Source organism: Pseudopipra pipra, chromosome 3, assembly GCF_036250125.1.
Source record: "Pseudopipra pipra isolate bDixPip1 chromosome 3, bDixPip1.hap1, whole genome shotgun sequence".
NCBI classification, from domain to species: Eukaryota; Metazoa; Chordata; class Aves; order Passeriformes; family Pipridae; genus Pseudopipra; species Pseudopipra pipra.
The window spans coordinates 20,900,360-20,924,768 of NC_087551.1; the positions used below are offsets into that span (position 1 = coordinate 20,900,360).

General features: G+C 39.3%; 1 protein-coding gene across 41 annotated transcripts in view; it reads left to right on the top strand.

Moving 5' to 3' along the window:
- Window positions 1–24,409, top strand: part of ESRRG (estrogen related receptor gamma) — a 397,162-nt gene that overhangs the window by 225,231 nt on the left and 147,522 nt on the right. The window contains exon 1 of one of the 41 annotated variants that reach the window (XM_064648227.1): window positions 7,647–7,668. The exons of 36 other annotated variants lie outside the window; for them this stretch is intronic. Coding sequence is in view for 1 of the 5 variants with exons in the window: in XM_064648190.1 (XP_064504260.1) it covers window positions 8,140–8,195 (56 nt within the window). In the remaining 4 variants the exon portion in view is untranslated. Of the gene's footprint in view, window positions 1–7,646; window positions 7,669–7,966; window positions 8,200–8,857; window positions 8,986–12,197; window positions 12,265–24,409 lie in introns of those variants that run through there. 4 more of the 41 variants (XM_064648190.1, XM_064648223.1, XM_064648221.1 and 1 more) reach the window with 4 other exon arrangements.

A 24,409-nucleotide genomic window follows, 5' to 3' on the forward strand; every position in this document is an offset into this window, starting at 1 on the left:
TTTTTTTGTCTGTGAAAGACAGACATTTATACTGTAGACAAGTTAAGCTAAATTTCTGGAGATGTAACACCTGAAATGGAGACAGAGCTGGTGGGAGGAAAAAAATCCCATCTAATATGAAGACTTAGATTTTCATGTTTTTTAAAAAAGAAATTAAAATATAAATTCAAATTTGCAAGTAAATGAATTAGGCTGAAAGAGTGTGTGTGTAATGTTTACACCTTAACCATTACACATGGAGCTAAATCTAGTGATTTGAGATAGAATAATTGAATAGGGCTAACTGTCTGGTCAATAGGAGTGAAGCTGCTATAGGACAGAAACATAGTTGATAATAGAAGGCTTCAGCTGCAGAAGGATGTAATTAGGATTTTGTGCTGTCATCTGATCATATGTACTAATACAGCCAGAAAAAATGTTTTAATTGTAATAATGTAGCACAGACATTTTTGTTAATATGTGATTCTTATGTATTGTATTAACAATGTCAGTTTGATTCCATTAAATGTTAGAGTACAAGTCTACTAGAGATAGCAGGATTGTTGCACTTGCGTTGGTGTATACTGACATATTCTTGACGAGTATTCTAAACCTTCTACCCACTGCTAAGGGGAAATGAATACAGCAGTGAATAGCATCTCAGCATCTGATACCTTCTGTAAAGGCTTCCTTTAGGACATCAGGTCTTTGACTTTCAGGGGAATGGAGCTGAAGGACCTGGGAAAAGAGCAATGTGTGGTGAGCTCCGCTTTTCTTTTGAACTGCTGGAACCATACAGTTACCATTTGAGAGCTGTATATCCGTGAAAACCTTTATTTTAAGTCTCTTCATATTAATAGTTGGGGAAAAGTACGAGAGGTTCTTAATGTCCTCCTGTGCACACAAGTGTGTGCCCAAGAAATCATTTGACCTGGAGTCTAATTATGCCTCTAAACAAACTTTACATTATTAAGGGCTCAGTCAGTCAGCTGATATAGGCATTTAAAAGAAGGCATGTATACAGAAAGAAAAATTAGAAATCTGTTACTTCACGGGCAGATTTCAGTGGCCTTCATGGAAGTCTTTACCTGTTTTAGATCTGGATGTCTAGAGTTGAGTTAAGGGTAGCTAATACCTTTTGGTGAGGAAGGATTTGTTTACCCTTGAGCATTTGAACTCAGCCTTTGTTACTGGTTTCTTCCCCTAGTTTCAGAGCAGTTAATTTCCCATGGTGAAAGCTCTGATTCACCAGCACAGTCAGGTTATCCTGAGCTCAGGATGTTTTACTAGTCTCATTTTTGTCCAGTATTAATTCTGTGCAAAATTCTTGCTTCCTAGGTTAGGGAAATGTTAGAAGATAGAGAATCTCACCTTGATCTTGGAGAGAACAGTTAAATACTTCTTTATTATATGGAATTCTTTCCTAATAGTTATGGATGACAGGACACCCATGTGGAAAGTCCCTTTTCTGGTTTTCGGACTTAAAATAGATGCTTTTCTGATGTTGGTATTTATTGTAGTGTTATTTACTCAACTGTGAGTGTTGAATTTAGTGTTCCTTGCACCTTTAAAAAGTGCAACCTCTTTAATCTATTGTTTTAAAAGACATGCATTAGATGTCAGACAACATAAAGACAGAATGTAGAGATAACCCTGATGTAAGTGATGGTTCCAGTCATCTAGTGTATGGATAAAAGATTTCCAAGGCTATGTTACTTGGCAGTTCAACATGATCTGGCTGTTTGTTAATCAGAGAACATGAGAAGAACAAAGGAGGGAGAACAAAAATGTTGAAAAAAAGTATCGTATAGCTAGATGTACAGGGGGACAAGTAACATGGGGGTGGATTGGATAAAGCAGAGTCATGGAAACAGTGAGCCGTAAGAGGGCAAAATTTGTTTCATGTGACTTGAGTTTGTTGGTAAAGGCGATAACATTTTGTATTCAGGCAGAGAGCATGTTCTGTAAATCTCTTCAGTTACCCGTTCCCTGGGTGTCGCAATAGATTAAGTCGCTGTGTGATGATATGACACCGCCATCACTCGTCTTCCTGGGATATTGCTGGAGGCAACAACAAACCTGTGTCTTTGGCACATGTGAAGGAATTTAGTGCTTGAGGGGTTAAATTACACAGGCTCCCCTGTGGATCAGCTTATGCTTGGACAGTAATAATAGCAATAACATTAATAATAAAAATGCCAGAGTGAAGGGAGTGAAGGGGGAGCGGGGGGAGAAAAAGGAAGAAGAGTGATGGAAGATGGGCTGGGGTGGTCGGGGGTGGGGGGAAGGCAGGCTGGAGAATGCCTTGTTTTGTACAGCAGGTGTACCAGCTCCACGTCAGATGTCGTAGGAGCCTCTGCGACATGGACATGCACAAATAGACGTTACCAAAGCTTTGAGAGTGGTTGGTGGCTCTGTGCGTGTCTGCGCTCTCGCTTCAAGCCATGATATCCTAGGGCAGTGTAACAAGCAATTCATGTCAGCTCACAGTAAAGATTATTGGTGCTTTCACTGGGGAAATATTTACGCTCCATCTTCTTCTGTTTTTAGAACTTTGAGCTTGCAGTCAGGTAGAAGGGCTGGTGGGGGAGTGGGAAGAGACCCATTGAGGGACACATCTCATCCCTCAATTAGATGGAGCTAAACCCTTAATCTTGCCTAGGAATAGCTGCTGATGCAAAGTTTTGTTCTTTCCCTTCTGGTTTAGTGGGATATTACATTTCACTGCAGTATTGGTGATAGAATGGTATGTCAACTGGAATGTTTTGTTTCTTACAGAAAGCATAAACACATTTTAAGGAAAGTATTTTTACATAGATGAGGCCTCCAAAAAAAAAAACCAAAACCAAAAGGTAATATAAGTGCAGAATAAAGTGAACTTTTTTTTTTTTTTTTTTTTTTTAATTCCTGGGTAGAAAAGCCATCACAGTTAGGGACAGCAATTTATTGCATTGCTGAAAAAAAAACCCCAAAACAACAAACAAAAAAAGAAATCTGAATTTGTTCTCTTTCAGATTTGTTGTTTATCATAATAATCCTTCTAGTGAAAAGGACTAATTTACCCTTTCTATAGGAATATTTTAAGTGTGATTATCATAATATCACAGCTGCTGAAAAGGTCTAAAATAGGACATTGACCTTGAACGTGTTCCTGCGTTTAGTATGTGGTGCTTAACATTCAAGAAACAATATAACTGCAACTCATTTATTAATGTATAATCTCAAAATGTTAACTCTTGCTCTGTAAATACATGCCACAAGGATTGTAGAAAGCTTGCAGTATCCCATGAAGTACATGTGGTATTTTATCAGTGTAAATATGTATAAGATTTTCAAGATTTCTGCTGGGAATACTCCATAACTAAAGTAAGTTTTCCCTTTGGTACTGCACTAGTTTATGATTTAATTTTTACTGACATTCCACCAGTCATATTATTAGCTTCACAAAATGAAAGTGAAATAATCCTGTATTAATTAAACAGAGCAACTGAATTCCCTCAGTCATCTTATCCTTGGCTGTCTGAGACAGTAATGCACTTCAGTTTCTCTAAAGAAACTTCCACTAAAAAAAGAGCTTGGGGTAATAGTGAGATATCCATATTGAAGTGTGTGCCTGCATTATCTTTAGGGAGGAGACCTTTTTTGGTGGGTGACAGGCAGTGTGCGTGTGGCTTCCTTTTTCTTTCTGGGTTTTTTTTCCCTTTCTTTTTGTCAGAGGCTTTGGAAAAGGTGTTTCGTCCAGAGAATAATATTCATTTATAGCAATGTGAACCATTTCTATTCTGTACCAGTGAAGGCAGTCATCTAAATACCCATACCCATGCCCTTGAAAATAAAACAAGGAGAAAATATGGAGTGTTTGTTTGGGACCAGATAAACTGAATGTAGTTCAGTAACATGGTAAGGCAATTGCTGTTATTTCACAGAGACATTTTTTTGTATGCTGGAACTGAGTGTAGCAGCAAAAGCTAAAAGCCTTGCTCTGTGTATTTGTGAACGCACTGTGGGTAAGTTCTAAGGAGCATTCAGATATTGTGTTGTGTGAGCTTTTTTCCCTAAGATCAAAACAAGGAGTAATTAATGCTAAATACAGCAGATGGCTTTAAAGTAATAACTTGGTACAGTTGTCCAACTGTGTACAAACAGGTGAGCAAAATCTGAAACTTTAGAAGTGTTAGGTTTTTTAACTCATTAGCAGTATATCCAGCAGTGCACCAAGTGCCTTCCAGTGAGAAATACAAAAGACGAGTAGACAGTGACAATAGTGTTCTAATATTAATCTCACTGTAGGACAGAGTGAGATCACATCTGAGTTATGTTTCTTTAAGTAGTGATTGTGAATAAAGAGAAAAATCACATATTTGATGACACTTTGGTATTTATTTCACAGTCTTAACAATAAGGTATTTTCCAGCTGGACTTCGAATGAGGTTCCATGTTGTATTGCAAATTTCTATCTAAAATTTCTTCCCAAATAAATTCTCAGCAGCTAACACACTTTCATGATCTTGCTCTTTCCCTGATGGCTTGAGCTTGTTGCTCCTTTTGGTAAATACACATTTGACACAATGCACTCTGTGGCTTCTGCGAAGTGCCACTGAATCTTACTTCTTCAGTTGCCTTGAGGTAGTTGTGCTTTAAGAATCTGGCTGTTCAGATGCCTTGAAATGTCTATAGTATTTAAATGTGAAGAAGCTTAAAGATGTACTGTTTGGCACACATGAAAAATTACATGCACAGAGAGATATGGAAATGTAGGTGCTGCTCAGTAATGCCCCTTGACTGGTACAGACACTCCTGACAATTTTTTCCTTCCCCTCTCTCATTCCATTACCACTGTTTTGTATAGACTCCTTGTGGTAAGATTTTGCACTGTACAGTTTGATAAGTTAGTGCAGATGTGCGTTTGCATGCATGTTCTTATTCTGTATTCCCTGATAAAATTCAGTAAACTGATATCTGGCTTGAGCTTTTTCCCCCCCCCATAGTACTATTTTTATTTATTTCTACAGAACAGCTTGAGAAAATGAAGGTACACTTAGCCCCAGTTTACTTGCTGCTGTAATCTCTTTACCTTTTTTTCTTTTCCCCTTCCCCAAACTGATCGGTAACTGTGAAACCCAAGTTCAAGAATGTAGTTGGAATTCCAGGCCCCAGTCTGGTGGAGGTGACACTTTCAGTCCCCGGGGGGAAGAAGCCAACTGCTTTGTTTATCAACATGCAAAGTACAGCACAGTATTTCTGGTTCTCCAAGAAGCAGCACTGGCAGGGAAGAGAGCTGCTTGCTTGGATGAAAGATGGTTGATAGAAAAGTAGTGATGGCTCACAGGGGGAGAGGAAAAACATATTATTTGGGAGTGTAAACGGGGGGCGGGAGATGACAAGCTAACAAGGTAGTGGAAGCCATGTGAACATGAAAAGGAAGGCTTAAAGGAAGACAGATCAGGACAGAAGGAGAGGCCATGTTTCAGAACCTGAATATAAAATCTTAGGAGATAATGAACAAAAGTAGAAAGGAATAACCTGTCCTTTGATAAGTTACAAAATGGAATAGCTGTCATATTTTAAGGAGAGTGTATTCCAGGGAACTTAGTACAGAAAAGTGACCGTATCAAATTACACATGTATAGGGGTTCTTTATGGGTGATTTTTATATAAGAGAACACATACACATGCAAAGATTTGAAAGCATTTTGGAATAAAAATATTGGAATAAAAAATATTGAAAAAGAGCCATTTTGGGTATAAATCTACAAAAGGAGAAATACTCAGTACAAACAATCTATTTGCATTTTCGTGTTTTGCTCATGTGCACATGTAAATCAGTTTGTAGGACCTGTATTTTGAGTTCATATAGTCATATAGATAAGTATACATAAAGACTTCATATTGAAGTTCTGATTTGATCCCAAAATCTGTTTATCAAATTGTTACTTAAAGAAGATGTTCTAATACAGTACTGTGCATTAGTACCTCTCATTTAAAAATTTGTTAAAAACAGATTTTTTTTTTTTGTCCCTGATGTTTCTACAGAGTACTTAAATTTTACTCTACATTTCAGAGCTTTTTAACCCAGTGCTCACAAGCGAGTCTACATCTTGATTAGAGTTCACATTTAACAATATAGACAGCATAATGCTACTGGTAATTAAGCTTTTACTACCTGCTTTTATACAGTAGTCTGAGCTGTAGTTTTGCTGTGGTGGTTCCAATTCCTTAACTTAAATGTATTTATACCATGTTTGTAGGAAGCAGGCCCAGTCTTTGCATAAGGTTAAATACATAAACCTGGAATCTCTCTGCTGTGAACATACACAAACGTGTCTATTGAACCTATATATTTTGGAACTTTGTTCTGTTGCTGTGAAACAGATTTGGAGAGGGCATTTGTGTTTCCATTTGTGAATGGTATTACTGCATTTTGAGGGTGTGCACTGATTTGTTTTGATCTAAAAGACTGCCATTTGCATCGTGTTAGGGCTCCAGTCACAAAGATTTTGTAATAGTAGAGCTGCATTCTAAGAAATTATTGTCTTTCCAGTGTCGTTTTGGGTTTTTTTCTGACTAGAAAAAGCCTGTGTCTGTTTTTGCTGGTAGGGGCAGAAACACTTTGAACCTGGAAAATAAGTATGGTATCTAAGTTGTAATTTTAAGTAAAGGTAGTAGGTTTTGAGAGAAAAAATGCATTCCTAATTCATTACTGATTCTTTCAACACGGAGTTCTGTGAGTATGTTTCAGTGCAAACAGTGCCTCTAAATTTGAGTATGGTCACTGTGTTGGAACAAGTTTAATCAGGGACCTTTCATGTGACAGAACAACTCTGAGCTGGCTCTAAGCGGTGGTTTGCTGGAACCAGGCTCGGTGATGTTTATGCAGGCGTGCCTACAGGGCTGTGTGTTTAATGCCCTTTCAGTTCAGCAAAACTTGCTTTACAAAAAAACTAAACCCCCAAACACTGTAGAGGTCTAGGCACCCTCCCAGATGTACTAATGCAGAGCTACGACGGTGCAGCCCTTATCTCATTAAAATGAGGCAGGCTGAGTTAGTCCACCCTAATCCCTGCACACTTACAGAGGAAATTGATCAGTTCTGGAGCTTTTATTTCTCTTTCTTATATCTAAATACACACATCTAAACATCCAAATATTCGCACAGGGTGTATATATAATATATATATATATATAAATGTTACGATGCAGCTATAATCTGTATAGGAATATACATAGTTGTATTCGCTCCCAGTTTCACCCATGATGTTAAGGAATGGATTTGAGTGCTCGTTTTGTTAGGAATGTCTTTTTTTTTTTTTTTTTTTTTTAGCTAAGTAGAAAAGGAGGCTTAAAATTTTTAAATAGTTAATTATATAATTTTTATGGTTTTTATATATATCACATTACATATACATAATCAAATTCCAGCTCGCCCCCCCTCCCTTTTCCCCCAAAAGCAACTCGCACGACAATGAAAAGTTGAGTTACCCAGAGGCTTCGGCAGGCTGCGCTTGGCGTTATTATTATTTGTTTTTCCCCGGCGCCGAGCAGTTCCAAAGGTTAGGGAAGCGGCGGTCAGGAGAGCGCGCCGGGAGCCGAGCCCGGCTGCCGCCTCGGCGAAACGCCGCGACCGGCGGCGGCGGCGCAAACTTCAATCCTCTACCTTTGCGCGCAATCCTTAACCGGGAGCCTGCCAAGGTACCTGCCGAAGTTGGGGCCGGGCGGGAAGGCGAGGAGGGAGGAAGGGAGGGAGGGAGGGAAGGAGAGAGCGCGGGCAGCCCCCGCCGCCCCGTCCGGCGGCGCGGGCACGTCCGCGGGCTGTGCCCCGGCGGCCGCCGCCGCCTCAGGCCGCTCCCCCGTCCCCACCCTCTACCTGCCGCGCGGGCCGCGCGCCGGGCCGCCCCGGCGCCCCTGGCGCCTGATTGGCCGCCGCCCCACCAATCGGCCGTCCCCCCGGGCCGGGGGATGCATATGTACAGCCCTGCTGCATATTCATGAGCTCCGAGCGGGGCTTTAAGTCCTTGATTAGGCGCGCGGGCGAGCTTTTGGTCCCCGCCCGCCGCCGCCGCCGCCGCGCCCGGAGCGCGCCCGTGCCAAGTGCGCGGCGCTCGGCCACGGAAACTTTGCTTTTCACCGCGAGGGCGCACGGAGGATGGTCGCCGGGCGCACATGGATTCGGTAGAACTTTGCCTGCCGGAGCCGCTCTCCCTGCACTACGAGGAAGAGTAGGTACCGCTCCCCGCCCCCACCCCACCGCCGCACGCCGCCTGCCCCAAAACATGACAGGCGCCTAAGACGCCGCTGCAGGTAACGCTGCGCCGCGGCCGCGGGCGGGAGCCGGCCCGGGGCGCTGCGCGCCGGGGCGGGCCGGGCGGGAGGCGCCCGGCGGGAGCGGTGCCGGCGGCGGGCGAGCGCCCGGCCCCGCCGCTGCCCCGGCGCTCGCCGTCTGACAGGTGCGCGGCTCCCCGGGCAGCGCCGGCGGAGCGGCGGGCGGGAGGGAGCCCGCGCCGCGCTGGGGCCACGCCGGGAGCGGCCCCGGCGCGGTGGCTGCGGCCGGCGCGGTGTGACCGCCCTGCCGGGGGGCGCCGCTCCGGACCGGCGGCCTCGGCGGCCGGGGGGGGCGGCGTGCGGCACTTGGCGGGGTCCGCGCCGCACGGCGCGTCCCTCCGCTCCTGCTTTTCCCTACGAACACTTTTTGAGGAGCCACAGTTCTTGGCTGGCACTTCTTAGGTACCTGGCGGAGTGACTCCGGCGGAAAGCGCGGCGCCCCGAACAGAACCGGGGCTGAGGAGCGGCTCCTGAACTTGATTTGAGCCCCGCAGCCGGGATTAAATGTTAGGGTATCACGGGAGCTGTCACCGGTTCATTTTTCTTTATGCCGAGCCAGTTGCGTAGCTGTGTGCCGGTGTTACGCCGAGAGGGACAGTAGCGCCGCGGAGAAGCCCCGGCTGGCCGCCAGCATCGCCCCGGACGCAGCGACGGAGAGGCTGCTCGGGAGGTGACAGTGTACTATAGGTAGATGCCCACTAGCTGTCCTTACTGCCTGCACAGTGCAGGGCTGTTGATAATTAAGCCAGGCATGAAAAGTGAATCGCGGTGATTGCACGTTAGTGAAATAATACGGGAAGTAGCAAACAGCCTGGCTCGCAGGAGTACAATTTGGGAAGGGGACGCAGGGAAAACCCACTGTAATGTTCCGGGGTAAATAAAAGAAAATAAACAGAGGAGGGTGCCCTTTCAGATATGGTTTATAGATCAGTGCACTGTGTATAGTGTAAGATAGCTTCATAAATGTAAGAATGCAGTTTCTACAGCTTTTCCCATAGTGACACGTTTTTTATAAAATATATAAAGAGATGATAAGTTGGGTGTTAGTTGGGCTTTTTTGTGATTTTTTTTTTTTTTGGATGCTTTGTCCCCTCCAGCCCCCCCAAAGGAGCTTTCTTGAATTTACCTTCTTACAGCTAATTTGAATGATTAGTTTAGATAAGCCTCTTAGAGTAGATGCATTTAAATGAAATCGGGGCACATGTCTTTTTGGCTCTGGTGCAAGATTCGAACTAATTTTTTTCTTCCTCTTTGGCTCAATTCAAAGTCATCTTAAAACACTCCCAATATATTGTGTGAGTGCAGGGCTTGAGGCGTGTGGGATTGAATGGACACGAGGAAAGAACTAACATTCAGAAACATATCTGCTTCTCTGTCTCAATTAATAAACTCCAGAGTTTTACACATTAATAATATCCATAGTAATCGTGATTTGACTATATATTGTAACATGCATATGCACATGTGAGCATAAGGACATATGAAATAGGTATTGTAGTTTCTGCAGTTCTTGTGTTATGGATGAGGGTAGAGAGGATTCAAGCTAAAAATTGTCCGAACATTTTGAGAGTGCAGAGACATCTGCCTGACCATCACTAGGTATGCTTTGATTTTAAGGCAGACCATGTTAAAGAATGCAATAACTTAAAGCCAGCTGCAGTCTTGAATTTTTGCTCTTTCAGCAATAACAATAGCACTAATAATTACTAATAGTTAATGACCTAACAGATACAATAAATATATCTGCTCATTTTGACATATGTGTCAGTTTAATAATTTTAAATGAATCAGTGCGTTCATAACAGGAAATCTCCCTCAACCTCTGATTAAAATGTAACGTTGACTAAAGGATTATAGAGCGGACTTAATTTTACTGACTGTTTTAACAGTTGTCACAGCTGTTGGAAGAAGGAAAGGCAATTGAAACACTCCAAAAAAGGGGGGGGAGGAAAGAACGGGAGTAGTTTAGTAAATTTGAACGTGGTCTCTGAATGCCAAACATAAAAAAATGAGCAGATTTGTAGCTCCAGAAAGCTGCTGTGCATTATGTATGTTTACCTTTTGTGGCTCACTGTGTTTCATTCATTTGAACATTTAGCAGTTTCCCTACTTTCTCCATTTAAAAATGTGCAACTGCGTTTAAATGTGGAACAAATTCAGCTGTTCATGTGCATAGAGTTTCGTCTTAGAATGCAACCGATAGAATACACAGCTGACAAGAAACAAAGGTTGTGTAGAAAGGCTGTAACAGTTAAAAAGTGGACATAGGTGTCACATCATGTGAATACTTCAGTGCAGTGATGGTTGGTGTACATATTTTATGTTTTTCTAACCGTTCTCATGTTGCGATGTGGGAATGATGTGTGGAGTTACCCTGCGAGTCTGTCTGGGTTATGTTTGTGTACAGATGAATATGTGTGTGTGTGTAGATTCACATGCGTGTACGTTTGTGTGTGTGGAGGGTGATTATATGCTAAACTTAAAAGAGTTTGTGTCAGTTTCACTCTTTAAAATATTTTGACGTAGCTTCTGATTGTTGAAGAATTTTTTAGAAGTGTCTTTCATATGTAAAGGGAGGAAAGGGGTGGACTGAAGAACACTTCTCTTTGTGAAGTGGGAAGCAGACGCGATTCCACTCCATGGTTTCTCCAAGCTTTGAAGGTCTTTAACCTCATGCATTTGTCTTATTAGATAGCTATTTACAGTTGTTACTAAGAAATAAAGCCCAAGCTAATATTCCAGTCATAAGCTCTAGGCCTCTGTACGTGTACCCGGTGTGTAAGGTGGCACAAGGCTCTGGATGGTGCAGCCAGCCCCCAAGCATGGGTGAGCATCCAGACCCTGCCTGGGCTCTCCCAGGGCTCTCCCCTTGGGCAGCAGGCAGGCCCTGGTCCCTTCTTCCTTCCCTGTTTTCGGTCGTAGGGCTTTGCTCTCTTAGTTCTGATAGACTGCTGGCAAGTTTTTAAATCCTGCAGAAAGTATAAAGTATTTGTGCTGAAATACCCGTCTGGCAGCTTCTCCTTTACTGGGGCTTGCCCCCTTTTTAGTGGTAGGTGCTCATTTTAATGTGTTTATGGTCGTGCTCTTTTATTTACTGAACCTGGTGCGTTTCAGCAGTAATTAACCCGTGTTATTAGCAAAGCCCTTGTGGATATCCGTTAATTCTTTGGAATGGCTGATCATTTTTTCCGTACTTTTCCCCCCTGTTTTTTCCTAAAGCGCGCTGTCCTTTTCTAATAGTCCTTAAGCTTTAACATTTCCCACAAATTTCTCTTTAGACTGAGTCAGGTAGAAGGGCATCATCCCCATAGTTCCATAATAAAGAATAACTATTGTCTTAACAAACTGTTTTCAAAGATGCTAATGGGAAGCAAAACAACTGGCAGAATCTGTAGGGAACAATTTATTTAATTATTATTTTTCAAAACACATGCTTAATGATAAGAAAAGAGATAAGAATTTCCTTAGCTTTTTTTTTTTGTGTGTGTGTAAGTGCATTAGCTGTTGTGAATATTTTGAAGTTCATATTTTAATCAGATTTCAACTTAGTTAATAGCACTTTGGGCATTTAAAAAATATTGAGCCAGCAGAAAAATACTTGTGCTTGCACTGCTGAGAAAAGATAAGGGCCACCTCATTAGCCAACCCTACTTTTGCAATTAATTTCAAATACATGGTGCTATTCATCAAATAGAGAAGGTAACTTGTCTATGATAATATTTAACAATACTTGAAGCCTACTTTGCTTAGAGTAGCTAAAAAGTATATGTCTATTCTCACAGATATGTCAGTCCAAATGTTATGCTGCTATTTCTGTATGTTACAGAGCAAAGTTAAGATAGAAAAATTACGGTATAAAAATATAAATTATTCATGAATAAGTGATGTGATTATTCATTTTGCAGAATAGTTTTTAAAGGACTGACCCTTGACCTACAGGGAGGTTGCTTGCACCTCTGTGAAAGTGTAAGTAGGAATGAAAAAAATGCTTATTTGAACCTTTCAAGGAAGTATATCAAATAATTATTTTTTTGCTTAGAATAAATGAAAAGCATAGGATAAGTAGGAAAAACAATATGGAAGGAATTCTTGCTCCTATTGAAGCCCAGAGTAGCCTCTGTCTGTAAGATAAGCTTTGCTATGAATTCTTTTTCACAGGAAATTCATGGAGGGAAGAAACAATAAAATGTTGATCCGTTACAAGTGCATATGAGCCTCACGCTACCGAGCTCTCTAGAGGAAATCTGTGATTATGCCGGGCCAGTTTGTTCAGTTTTTATCTCTTTTACATCCACTGGCCTTGTATTAAATTGTCATTGTCCTAAAGCACATGAGAGAGAAATGAATTGCATTTCTCAACATGCACTGACAGTGAAATATTTAGCCTCTCTGTCTCCAATCATACTTATATATATGTTTCATGGTGCAGGGATGACACCAACAGTCGCTGCAGCTTGACATTCCACTTATTACGTGTTCTTTTACATTTTGTGTATCGTCTTTTAGGCTTGAGTTAGGCAGTCATACGTGCACGGTCAGATCTGGAGCAGCACGTATGTATGTGGTTTTGTTTTATATATTTGCATTTTATGTGAAATCCTCTGCCTATGCACAGCAAGTTTTGTGTTCAAATTCGTTTATATCTGTGCCTGTGTGTGTGTTACAGGTATATAGTGTATTCCTTATGCAGTTTTGGCAGTGCACGTCTATTGTTGTGTGTACGCACACAGACATGTATACAGTAAGTATATATATGCAGAGCTGTATAACTTCCCTCTGTGCAGTTGCTTGTCAAAATCCAGCTGCTTTTATGTGGTTTTATGTGTTTTTTTTTTAATCCATGAGAAGAGGGCTGTTCAGCAATGTAAAGTGTTTGCACCTGATTTTATACCAGATTCTCCATCTACTCTAGCAATTTTTGTATTGTACTCACGGTTTTGCTTTTAAAAGGTGCTGTATTTTTCTTTAAGATTTTCTTATTCTAAGTAAATGAATATAATAATATTTATTCATATTCCTGTAAGTTTTGGCTGTCAAGTGGAGAAATGTTTTTTCAGCTACATGTGTTCTTGGTTGTATTTACACCTAAAGAATATAATTATTTTAGGGGGGGATGACTCCTACATATGGTTGTTAATATACATCATGATGTCCTCAGGCAAAAATATAAAGTACACATTCAATTGTAATGGTCCTTAGTCCTCTCCAAAAGTCCTGTAGTTGTGGGGATTTTGGTTTTTTGATTTTGTTATGTTTTTTTTGTCGAGAAGTAAAAATACTGTGAAACATTAAAGAAAAATATGAAACTGAATTGTATACTGCTATTTTAGATAGCATTCCGTAATTATATTTTAAATGACTTGGTATTGCCTTTTCAGTAGCACTTTGGAGTGTAACTTCTCTAGAAATGGTAGATCGCTGCCTTTTGACATGTACGTCTTCTGAAACAATTTATGTATTTGATATGTTGCAGAAGCTCTAAATCTCTTGGGTTTGTTTACATAACACTTGTAATGTTTTTTCAACTAATTCTTATTTTCTTCAAACAAAGAGGGGCTTTTCTCTTTGCTATTCCTTAATATAGCAGGTTTACATTAAAGGGAATCTTGTCTAATTTCCAATTATTTTCCTGTTTTAAGTAGCGTAGCTTTTTAATCAGAGCATCATTTCCCACTTCTTTTAAAATTGATATAAAATTAATTTTTTCACTTCAGCTTCCTATACTTGCTAGCAGAAACATCTTTTAAGAGCCTGATGAAAATTAGAGCAATATTGGTACTTTCACATGGTGTAAGATAAGCATTAGCTGTTTTTCTTTACTGCTGAATGTCTGATTTTTACCGTGGGTCACCATCCTGAATTTGTATGAAATCTTGATGAAATTTGTGGATTTAGATAAAAATAATTTATGAGGCAAAACAAAACAAAAAATTCGTACTTTTTGTGACATTAACACAGAACTTTAAATATGAAATTGGAGAAGGATCGCCATGTACTGTGGTAAGTTATTATATCAGGGTGTATGAAATAGAAGTTCCTTGTTCTCAGTCTAATTGAGCCATTTATAGTATCCTTGTACAGAATTGTGCACATTTATTTATATGATAACCTGCTGAAATATAATTAGCTACCCCTATGCATGTGAGAATAGTCCAAATATATCCTTTTATCATACATTAAAAATTATATTCCCTTTCCCTGAGTAAAACTCTATGCATCTTTGAGTGCTGTCTTTATATGGGAGGGCATAAGATTCTCTTAAAGAGTTTTGTTCTGAAACCAAACTTTAAGATAAAGTGATTTAAGGTTTTTTAGGTTATTACTCTGTAGCTTAGAGTGAATGTCTCTTTACTCCTCTGTGTCTTTTCATGTTGCTGTAAGTGGAAAAAAAACCTGCACATCTCCTTTTCATCATTTTGATTGGAACTACATACCATATGTAATGTGTTTTGGCAGCACTTACCTAGCCAAAGAAAACAAATTAATATTAGCCATGCTGAGGAGTGTCAGAAGTATCACAGATGTGTCGATTTAGCTTTGCTCCATCACACACTCTTTCCTTAAACAACTGGTCAAGCTGTCGCAAAATGTAGTGTGGGCTACAGTGAGATTCTAATAGGTGTGATCAGAGATTGATGGCTTTGGCAAGTTAGAATGAGAAGATGATGTGGAGTTGCTGTTTCTTGTTTCGAACGTCCTCAGAAATAAAACCCCAAATAAACAAACAAAAAACAATGAAATAAAAAAATTTTTAAAAAGTAAAAATAATTAAAAAATTATAAGCCAGTTGTGTGTGTGCGCTCCCCCCTCCAAGCCAGCTAGACATGAAACGATTTAAAGTCCTGTAGATGTAGAAATGAAAAAGTCATATCTAAAATGTAGTGCTAGCTTGTTCCTAAGCATTTCCAAAATTCCTTCCCATAAGGTGCCAGGACGGGTGAGGAGGAGGTGACTTGTTTTATTCAGACCATTCTTGTACGTGTTATTGCTGCTCTTTCACCCCTCTCCCCCTATTTCTGAGTTTGTTTCTAGAGCTGTTTTTGAAAGAAACACTTTTTTCCATCTCATGTGAATATTTTTAAAGAAATACAAGACACGAAAATCTAATAAAAACAATGCTTAACAAAATGGTGAAATCGTACTCCTTTATGTACTCTTAACACGCTGCTACTGGCAGTTTGTATAGTTCTCCATATATTGGAAATGTAACAAAGGATCAAGCAATTTTCTGTGTATTCTTTATTTACTTTTAAATTTTTTTCTGTCATCAAATTGGCTGCAGGATTTTGTCCTATCTTTGTGGAGGATGAATGCCAATCTCCTTTTATGTTTAAGTTGATATTTTATTGCTTAGGGGGACTGTGCTATACTCAATTGACAAGTATTAACGCTAAAATAGTTTTCAGAGGAATTAATTTCAGAAAGTCTATGAGGTTTCTTCTGCACAATTATTTTTCACTTTTAAGGAAAAAAAAAAACCAAAAAAGGATCTAGTTAAGGAAAAAAAAAGGCTAAAACTCATGGGCCATCTAAAACAGATTCAGAGCGTGTTTCCAAAAGCAAGTGCACAAGCACTGCTAGTAAAATTATCTCTGGAGAATGGTAAAATTCTTACAGCAAAAAGTGGATATTTCCCCCCCACACACACTGTGGTAGTTTAATGCTCCGTGAATGCAAGATTTCCTCTACTGAATTATATGCACTTTTCCGTCAGCGGAAGAATTCCCTAGCAATGTTCTCATAGCAGCCGTTAAGTGGTGGGACAGATGAGATGTTTTGAAGTGGCATGAAATACCGTGTCTTCAACCAACTGTTCCCCTGAGCGTTAAAGGGGTGAGAATCGGATTTCCAGTAGCTGAGTAACATCCAGGGACACCCCATTGCTCTTCTCCCAGGAACTGCTTGGGCCCAGTTGGTGCTGGGTGATATTTACAGAGCAGAGCAGCCACTGTCAGTGGCTGACATTCGTGTGAATGACACCTGTCCCATCAATCACCAGGCCGTGGCGTCACAGATGGAGAAACAACAATTGGCTGAATTACCCAGCGCTGCACACTTGGCTTAATTCAGCTCATTGTTCTCCTACAAATCTAGAGGATGGCTAGTTCTTTGCCGGGAGCCCAGGCAGAAGCACAGGATGGGCTCAGGTGGTGGCACGTGCCTGGCCTTTGCTGCTCCATCAGAAGTACTCAGGGATAGGCTGTCAGTGGGAGGGGGTGGTGGGAAGGAGCCTCCACTCAAGGGCTGGAGCTTCAGCTACTAAAGAAGGCTGTAATTAATCAAAGAGCTGAAACTCAGGATTTCTCCCCGCGTTCCAGAACTTTTCATTTAGCTAGCTGAAAGTGCCCAGTGCACAGCCAGGTTAATGTTTAACTCTTGCAGTGCTGCTCTTATTCTGAGAATATACTGTCATCCTGAGAAGAATGAAGGGAGATGCTGTGCCTATTTCCTATGTCTGTGCAGTAAGCAAAATCTTCAAAGCCGTGGCCCTTCTGAAGTAGTTGATCTTGTATTATTCCTCAGTAGTTAGCTCTGAAAATTCTGTATCTGAGACACTGAATGAAAAGGACAGTTGCCGAGAGGCTTGTTTGGGGTAGAGTGGTTTTTTTTGGTTTGTTTTTGTGGGGATCTTTTAGTGCCAAACGAAAGTTGGATCGTGAAAATCAGTCTCGTTACAGACAAAAACAGTAAAGGCATTTAAATGCTTTCAGACGCTGCAACCATTTTCCTTTCTTTCTTTCACTTTCTCACCCCTTGCAAATCAGAGACAGTTCCTAGAGGACAGGAGAATAAAATAAACAAAAAAAGAAATTATTTTTCTACTCTTAAGGCCTGCGTCAGGTCTGTTTCGAATGCATTTGAATCCTAGTGCTTCCATGCTCTTTTTCAAGTAGCACCAGATAAATACCTATGAAATACTGAGATGAAAGTGATCATTCTTACTTCACAAAATGTTTCTCTTTTTCTTTTTCCTCTCCGTGTCCCTTTTGTGTGGAGTGACTGTATTTTTGTTCTAAGCTAATTCACTGCTGCTGTTTTGGTTACAACTAATGTCAAGCAGAAAACCTGTAACATGCCAGAAACAGACTACAGTGTGTTGAAGACACAGCTTATGTTTGATTGTGTGTAAATACAGTTAGTTAGTTGGGTTTATCTGATAGTCTGGCAGAAAGAGAGAGGAGCAGTACAAACTGTTTTCAGTAACTGTGCTGTTCATACACCTGATAAGATTGAGAGTGCTTTCGAACTACTGATATGCTTTGAATAAGAAAAGAATAATCACATCCATTGGCACTGGCTTATCAGGAATGAAGTAAAATGCCAGCACTTTTACATTAGCAAAAGTAAATGTTTTAGACACTTTGGGCCGTTTTTCCATTTAAATTAAATAGCTGGGTGCTTTTGAGTGTGCTGTAATGAATGGAAGGATTTATTACCTTGACAAAATTACAGGTGAATGTGTTTAGAGAGGAGTCCTCAGCAACAATAACAGCTCTTTTGATAAGTGGCTACATCTATTCATGCTTTTGGTAGAGATTCAGTAATTCTATTCTTTCTTTCTCTGTGAAGTGCAGTGGCTAACTTACAACGTGCAGTTTTTCATAGTGTAACATACTTGTGCGTTTTGTAATATGCTGGCAACACGTTTGACATTCAGCATGTAACACGGCTGTTCATAAAATAATCCTTGATCATTTACTAGTGTGTCCTCTGCCTTCAGTTGCTGTGTATTTTCATGTTCGAAAAAGAATATATCTCAGTCTTTGCTGGGAAGGGAAGGTATGATTCACCATTAACTTACCCCAGCAGGCATGAAAAATGCTCAGATGCACTATTATCTGATTTTTATTTTTGTACCTTTTCAAAATTTATTTCTAGGTTCTTTCACATGCTTACAATTAATTTTGAGATATTCAAATTTGATGAATGATAGTGCAAGAACATATTTGATTGATTTTTGGATTATTATTGATTACTGTCAATGAGATCACTGTGACACACTGAAATCAATGATATGTGATTAAACCAAGGCACCACTGTTCTATACATTAGGTAGCAGTCGGGAATTTAGGAACTAAATGTTCACAAGCTATAAATTGAGAAAATGTTTAGATTTAAATAGCCCTTTGTTTGGCATTTATTCACCAAAATACGTTTCTTGGGAAAGTTAGTTTTCCAAAGTGCAGGCTTTCAGTAAAAGAAAGGTCATTGATTTAAGGTTTATTAAATTTTAGCTAAAAACAACAGGCTCCATTTGGGTGTAAAATAATTTAAGTACTTACTGCAGGCAACCTTCATGCTTTAGAGCTGTTGCTCAAAGGTTTCATTCTTCTATGAAGATGTCAACTGTAAATATAAAAATGCATCACTGAAAATGTAATGGTTTAAAGATTCTAACTGAAATAAAAATTCCTGCCTGGGGAAAGCACTATAATCAAAATAAAGTGGTCTTAACTTTTTTTTTCCTGTGGAGGCTGCACTTGAAAAGAGTGCTTCAAGGCAGCAGGTAGCAAGGTTGGTAGGGAATGCCAATTTTTATTTATTTATTTATCTGCTCTCCCCCACAGATGATGATAGTCTAGCTTTGGAATCAGCAATACACTTCAGCCACTAATACGAGGCAATATGTAAGCTGCTGCCGCTTCCGAAATGCAGTATCCTGGCATTTAAGTCAACTTTATAATCTGGCAAAAACCCACTTGGCAATATTAAAATCTAGCTTCTGAAGCACTTTTATTTCTGAAAGCTTTTTATGTCTTTTTATATCTTTTTAGCATATATTAAATTTCTTAGGAGCAGTGGCCAGGATGTTCACTTGATGGATGACTGGGGTGGGGAGTCTCCCCCACCCCCTGCTTTTTTTTTTCCTTCCCTCTAATTTTAAAAAGAGGTGTGATACTTGCACATTAGGTAATGCTGGAACACAAATACTGCAGATGCAGCTGTTTGACAAAATTAATGGGGGGGGTTTGTACCATTGTTAGGTAAGTTAGCAGAGATTTGCCAAACTAAGAAGGACAGCCTGCTGCCAAGCCCTTGCATCTGTCTTAAGAAATCTTTTGCTTCCACTGGTAGTGGACTGATTCAAAACTAAATGGAAAGAATGCCATTCATTTTAGCAGGTTTTGGATCAGTCTCTTTAATTGATTTAAAAAAAAATGAATGATTTGGTAGTATTTTAAAATAAATCAATGAAGAAATGGAGCCTATGTCCAAGGACTCACTGCCAGGATGTGACATTTGCACTAGTATAGAGTTGCCTAAGGGAGTGTGACCAGGAAATAGTAAGATTACCCCATAATATTTTCTCTGTGAGCTTAAAAGCAGTGTTGGCATTATGCCCATATCTTCAGCCTTGTGTTGCCTAAAGAGGAGGTAGAAATCCTTCTGATGGAGATGGTAAGACAAAGTGAGACTGAACCCTTTTTTTCTTGGTTTTACATCTGAATTTCGAGAGAGGTTGAAATGCTGAATTTAGGTGAAGATTAATTGATCTTGGTTTGTTCCTGGTGATGAATTTTGATTGTAAAGCTGTAACATGGAATACATATGTCTGCTTGATGCATATTACCTTCCTATATATATGCAGAAACACCTTGGTGTTCCTATGCAGAATTCAGAAGTCACAAAGGATGGTCACTCAGCGTGTCTTTGCCGATGAGATGCAAAATAAATTTTAATAGATGGAGAATTGCCTTGACTGGCCTCCAACCAACATTTTATTTATGAAAGGTTCATATACTGTTTAAGAGATATAGGAACTTGGCTCTTGGACAGAAAACATTTTTCTCTTTGTAGAAAGAAGTAGGCCAAGATGGCTTAACAGGATAAAGGAGACAGAGTTCACTCTCCAAATATTCTGATGCTAGGTTATGTTTATTCTAGTCATATGAGGAGTACCTTAAAGTAGGTGTGAAAGTACTTTGTCCTGCCCTCCATTTTAGAGACTTTTCCAGTGCAAACTTTGTTATATAGGTAACAGTGCCTACATCTGAGTCTCTGAGTTGGTAAATATGCATGTGACTTCTGTCCCTGATCTCAATGCGCATTTTGCATCAATGTGTTCGCCAAACAAAAGGTTTCTATTTTCATTGGATTTCCTTTCCTTGAGTCTCTTATTCTCCCTGGCTGTGAGCACTTGTGTAATTTCAGACCTATTCCTTTAATCACAGATCACATTTTTGTCTCTGATAAAGTATTCAATCTTCTATACAAATGAAGCCATAGGTGTGTTTTACTGCTGGGATCAATGGAAGGAAGATCTGACTTAATGGCCTTTTTTTTTTTTAAGTGTTTAAGTGTGTAGAATAGTGTTGTGATTAAAAAACAAAAGCTGATTTCTACAACAGTAGCCTTTTGAATTTCATGTGGAAATATGCTGAAGGAAGTTTTTTTTTTATATCTGCAAAAGCCTGTTTCTCTAACTGTTCACAACAGGATGCATTATCAACATTTAGTACTTTTGTTAGAGCAAAGCCTATTATTTTATTAGGCACAAAGGAAAAGGTGAGTTGCACGGTATATATTTATAAAGGTTGTATCCATGATATTTATCTCTAATATTTGCGATCTGGAGAAGACGTAGAAAAGCTAAGCATGAGGACTAAATAAAAACATATGCACTTAAACCCCAATTTTAAATTTTTATTAGTCGGGAGTAGCAGAGTAAGGAAAATGAAGCAGGAATGTCAGGTCTTCCCTTTTACAGTCTTTGTGCAGCAGTTGGGGTTTTGTTTCCACTTTAGTGATTAGTTTTTTGTTGGAGCTGGTGAGGATTGTCTTGGAGCAGCACAAACCACAACCCATCAGCAGGCTGCTAGTCAGCAGCAGGTGTGAACAACATAAAACAGGATTAACGCTGAACCAGAGTGTGCACTAAAAACAGAACCCCTGCCTTGGTTTTACAAGGGCAGTAAGATAGAAGCACTCTTGTCATGTTTACTAAACAGTGTTTAGTGGACTATGTAAATGGCTCTGCTCAGCTGCAAAGAAATAAGTGCAAGAATTACTACATATTTGAGATTTTTGAAGACACTTTTACCTCTTTAAGAGTACTGAGTACTCTTCTGTTAATGTTAAATCAAAGGCAGAGAGGCAAATGTCAAGGTGTTCAAAGTTAGCGCTTCAAAACTGAAGCAGAGGGAAGGGAAGATGGAATGTCAGCATTCGGCATATTAACTTTTTTGGTCATTGACATAGTGGAGGAGGTAAATTTTATTGTCTTTTTGAAATTACACCTTTACAACTTAGGGTTTAATGTCTGCTTATTTCTTCTCTACACATTTTCTTTAAAAAGGCAGCTTTTCCATTCCTTTGTATTTGTGTTTGGGAGATTTTAGAATGGTGTATTTATTATATCCATTACATTCAACATCAAAATCTGCCTTCATTTATGCTCTGTATTAAAACTAAGGGGATACATTTGCAGTGAAAGCAGAATTTACTTGTTGTTATACATTAGGATTGTTTATAAGCTATTCATATTTCCCTGCTTCTATCAGTATATTACATGACCAGAGAAATTTTCATGTTAGGTAAAGATGTATTTAAGGTCAGAGAATTTTTTATAAATGCTGTGTGTAATTCTACTAACATGTGAGTTGGTTTTGTTGCCCCCCTTTTTTTTTTTCTCTTTTCCATTATTCCTGGACCAGACTTTGAAAAGAGGTTAGTATCTATCAGGCTGCATTTACACTATATATGTAGTTTGATTTAAAAAAGAAACATAACAAACAAAAGAAAAGCAAGGTGGGAAAAAAGGCATACCCAAAAAACCCTCAGCAGAAAAACCTCGAACAAAATAAAAAAAAACAAACACCCAGTTCCAAACCTCTCAGAAACCAAAACACCAACTCAGGAAAAACACAAATCATTTCTCCTGAAGTGGTTATAATTTTTAGGAGTTCTACAACCTTAGGAAAAATCATGACATCTGTTTGCAGAACTCTTAAGAAAAATTAGATCGTTTTGAAAATCAACCTCATGCTATTTAGTTTAGTCCATTTTCAGTATAATTATGTCTTCTTTCCTGTGATGTTCTCATGAGATTGTGATTGACACTTACTTTTCTCATAGAACAGAATGAACTTTTTTTTTTATCATTCAGTCTCCTCTCATAAGACTAACTCCTTGCAAGTTGCCAGGTTATAGATATGTATTTACCCATGCTTGCTTTTTTTTTTTTGTCTTCTGAAATGCCTTTATGAACAATAGCTGCTTTTGTAAAGTCCACACTATGTCTTCACAGACACCTCTGCAACTCAACTCCTTTTGCTGTGAGAACATCCCTGTACACCTCCTTAGAGAGGTACAGGTCTGATTTTTGGGGGGATACCTTGGGCAGCACATGATGAGAGCTTTGCTTACACAGGTTGTCCACAAGGCAATGGCAAGTGTTACTCAAGCAGGAAGATTACATTCAAAGCTTAAATTTGAAGTTAAAGAGAATTGAATAGGTTTGTTTAAGAGCAAAAAGTAGTCAGGAATTAGTATATTTTCTAAAATACCTGGAGTACTCACACTACCTTATTAATTAGTGGATTTAAATCCATTAGACACAATTGCTTTAATACCTAAACTGTGAAAATATGCCCAAACCAGAAAGAACATAGTACTGGTCTTGTGACCTTGCAAATATGATTTCATTCTTTCTTACTCAATTTTTCCCTCCACATACAGTTAAGTACACAAATTTCAGTGCTAAGAATATACATGGTAGTTTCAACAGTGAGTTTTGCTGATGAAAACAGAAGGCAATTAATTAATTTTTCAGTTTATTAACTTTATCAGTAGTGAGACAAGCTTACCAATTTAATACACTTTTTGAATCCAAGTTTGATTCTGTGATTGCTGCTCCAATAATGTGCATGTTCCTGTTGTGACAACCTGGCAGTGGCTGAGAGGTTTATTTTTAAAGAGGGTGTTCCTGCATGTTCAGAGTTCTGTTCATCTATCGTTGTTGAGAAAACAGCTTATATCATCATAGCGAAATCATGACTTGTGTGGTAATGTTTATAAAGTGCACTGCTTTTACTGGCTCTTTGTGATGTTGTAAACTGGTTACTATAACGTGAGGTGCTTTTCTGTAGCTGGTAGTGCATAGTTCACCATTTCTGTTGCATAGTTTTCTCAGTTTGCATGTATGATCTCTGTATCCTTTGACCTCTTTCATTTTTCTTTTTTTTTTCTTCTCTTTCTCTCTCTCTTTTTTTTTTTTCCTGCTTCCTTTTCTGAGAGGTGGTAATATAAAACCTTGAAGTTCAGGATTTTCAGTTAGGACATGTAAGCATACAGAAGTTGTGCTGCTTATCCAAAGTTTATCCTAAGTGCTTAACCTCTTTGGCCTCAGAATCAGTCTGGGCATCCCATGAAAGCAGTCTGTCCCTTGAGGTTTTCTGTAATTCCTGGCTTCTGCCAGGTCAGGAATAAACAAGAATAGACTTTTTGATAATGCTGCTATGTTTTTCTCCCTGAGCCAGATGAAACTAGATGCTGTATTATTATGTTTATTATTATTTGAGTCCCTAATGAGTGTATTTAAATCTCTGAAGAGATAAGTCCCTGTTTGTTTCATGCTTTAGTTGCCAGTTTGGACCAGTTCTCCTTTACCCATGCAGGTTTATTTACAGTCAGTTTCTCTTACTAGTTATACCAGTATGCTCAGGGAGAGCAGAATTTTACACAGGACATGTCTCAACTTAGACTTTTTCTTTCGTACAATCATGTAATTGCTTATTCTAATTAAAAAAACCCAACCCTCCCAAAAATATTTTTACTCAGTAATTGAATGTAATTGCCGATCAATTCCATATAATGTACCCTGTTAGTATTTATATTATGGTCATATGGAGGTCCCTGTCATGCTACTGTCTTTGCTGTACAGTGTGTAAATACACAGGTAGTTCCTATTCAAGGGCTTTGCTGACTACAAATACAAGCAATTCATGAAAGCTGCTTTTTTAATATGGCAAGTACAACCATACTCTGTATGTGTGCATATATAGTTGCATAAAATTTGCGTGTGTGATTTTGTATTTTTAATTTCAAGTACACCAAGGAAGGCTAACAAGGAAGTGTGGGTTGTTTTATTGCAGATCAGCAGAAATCTGTG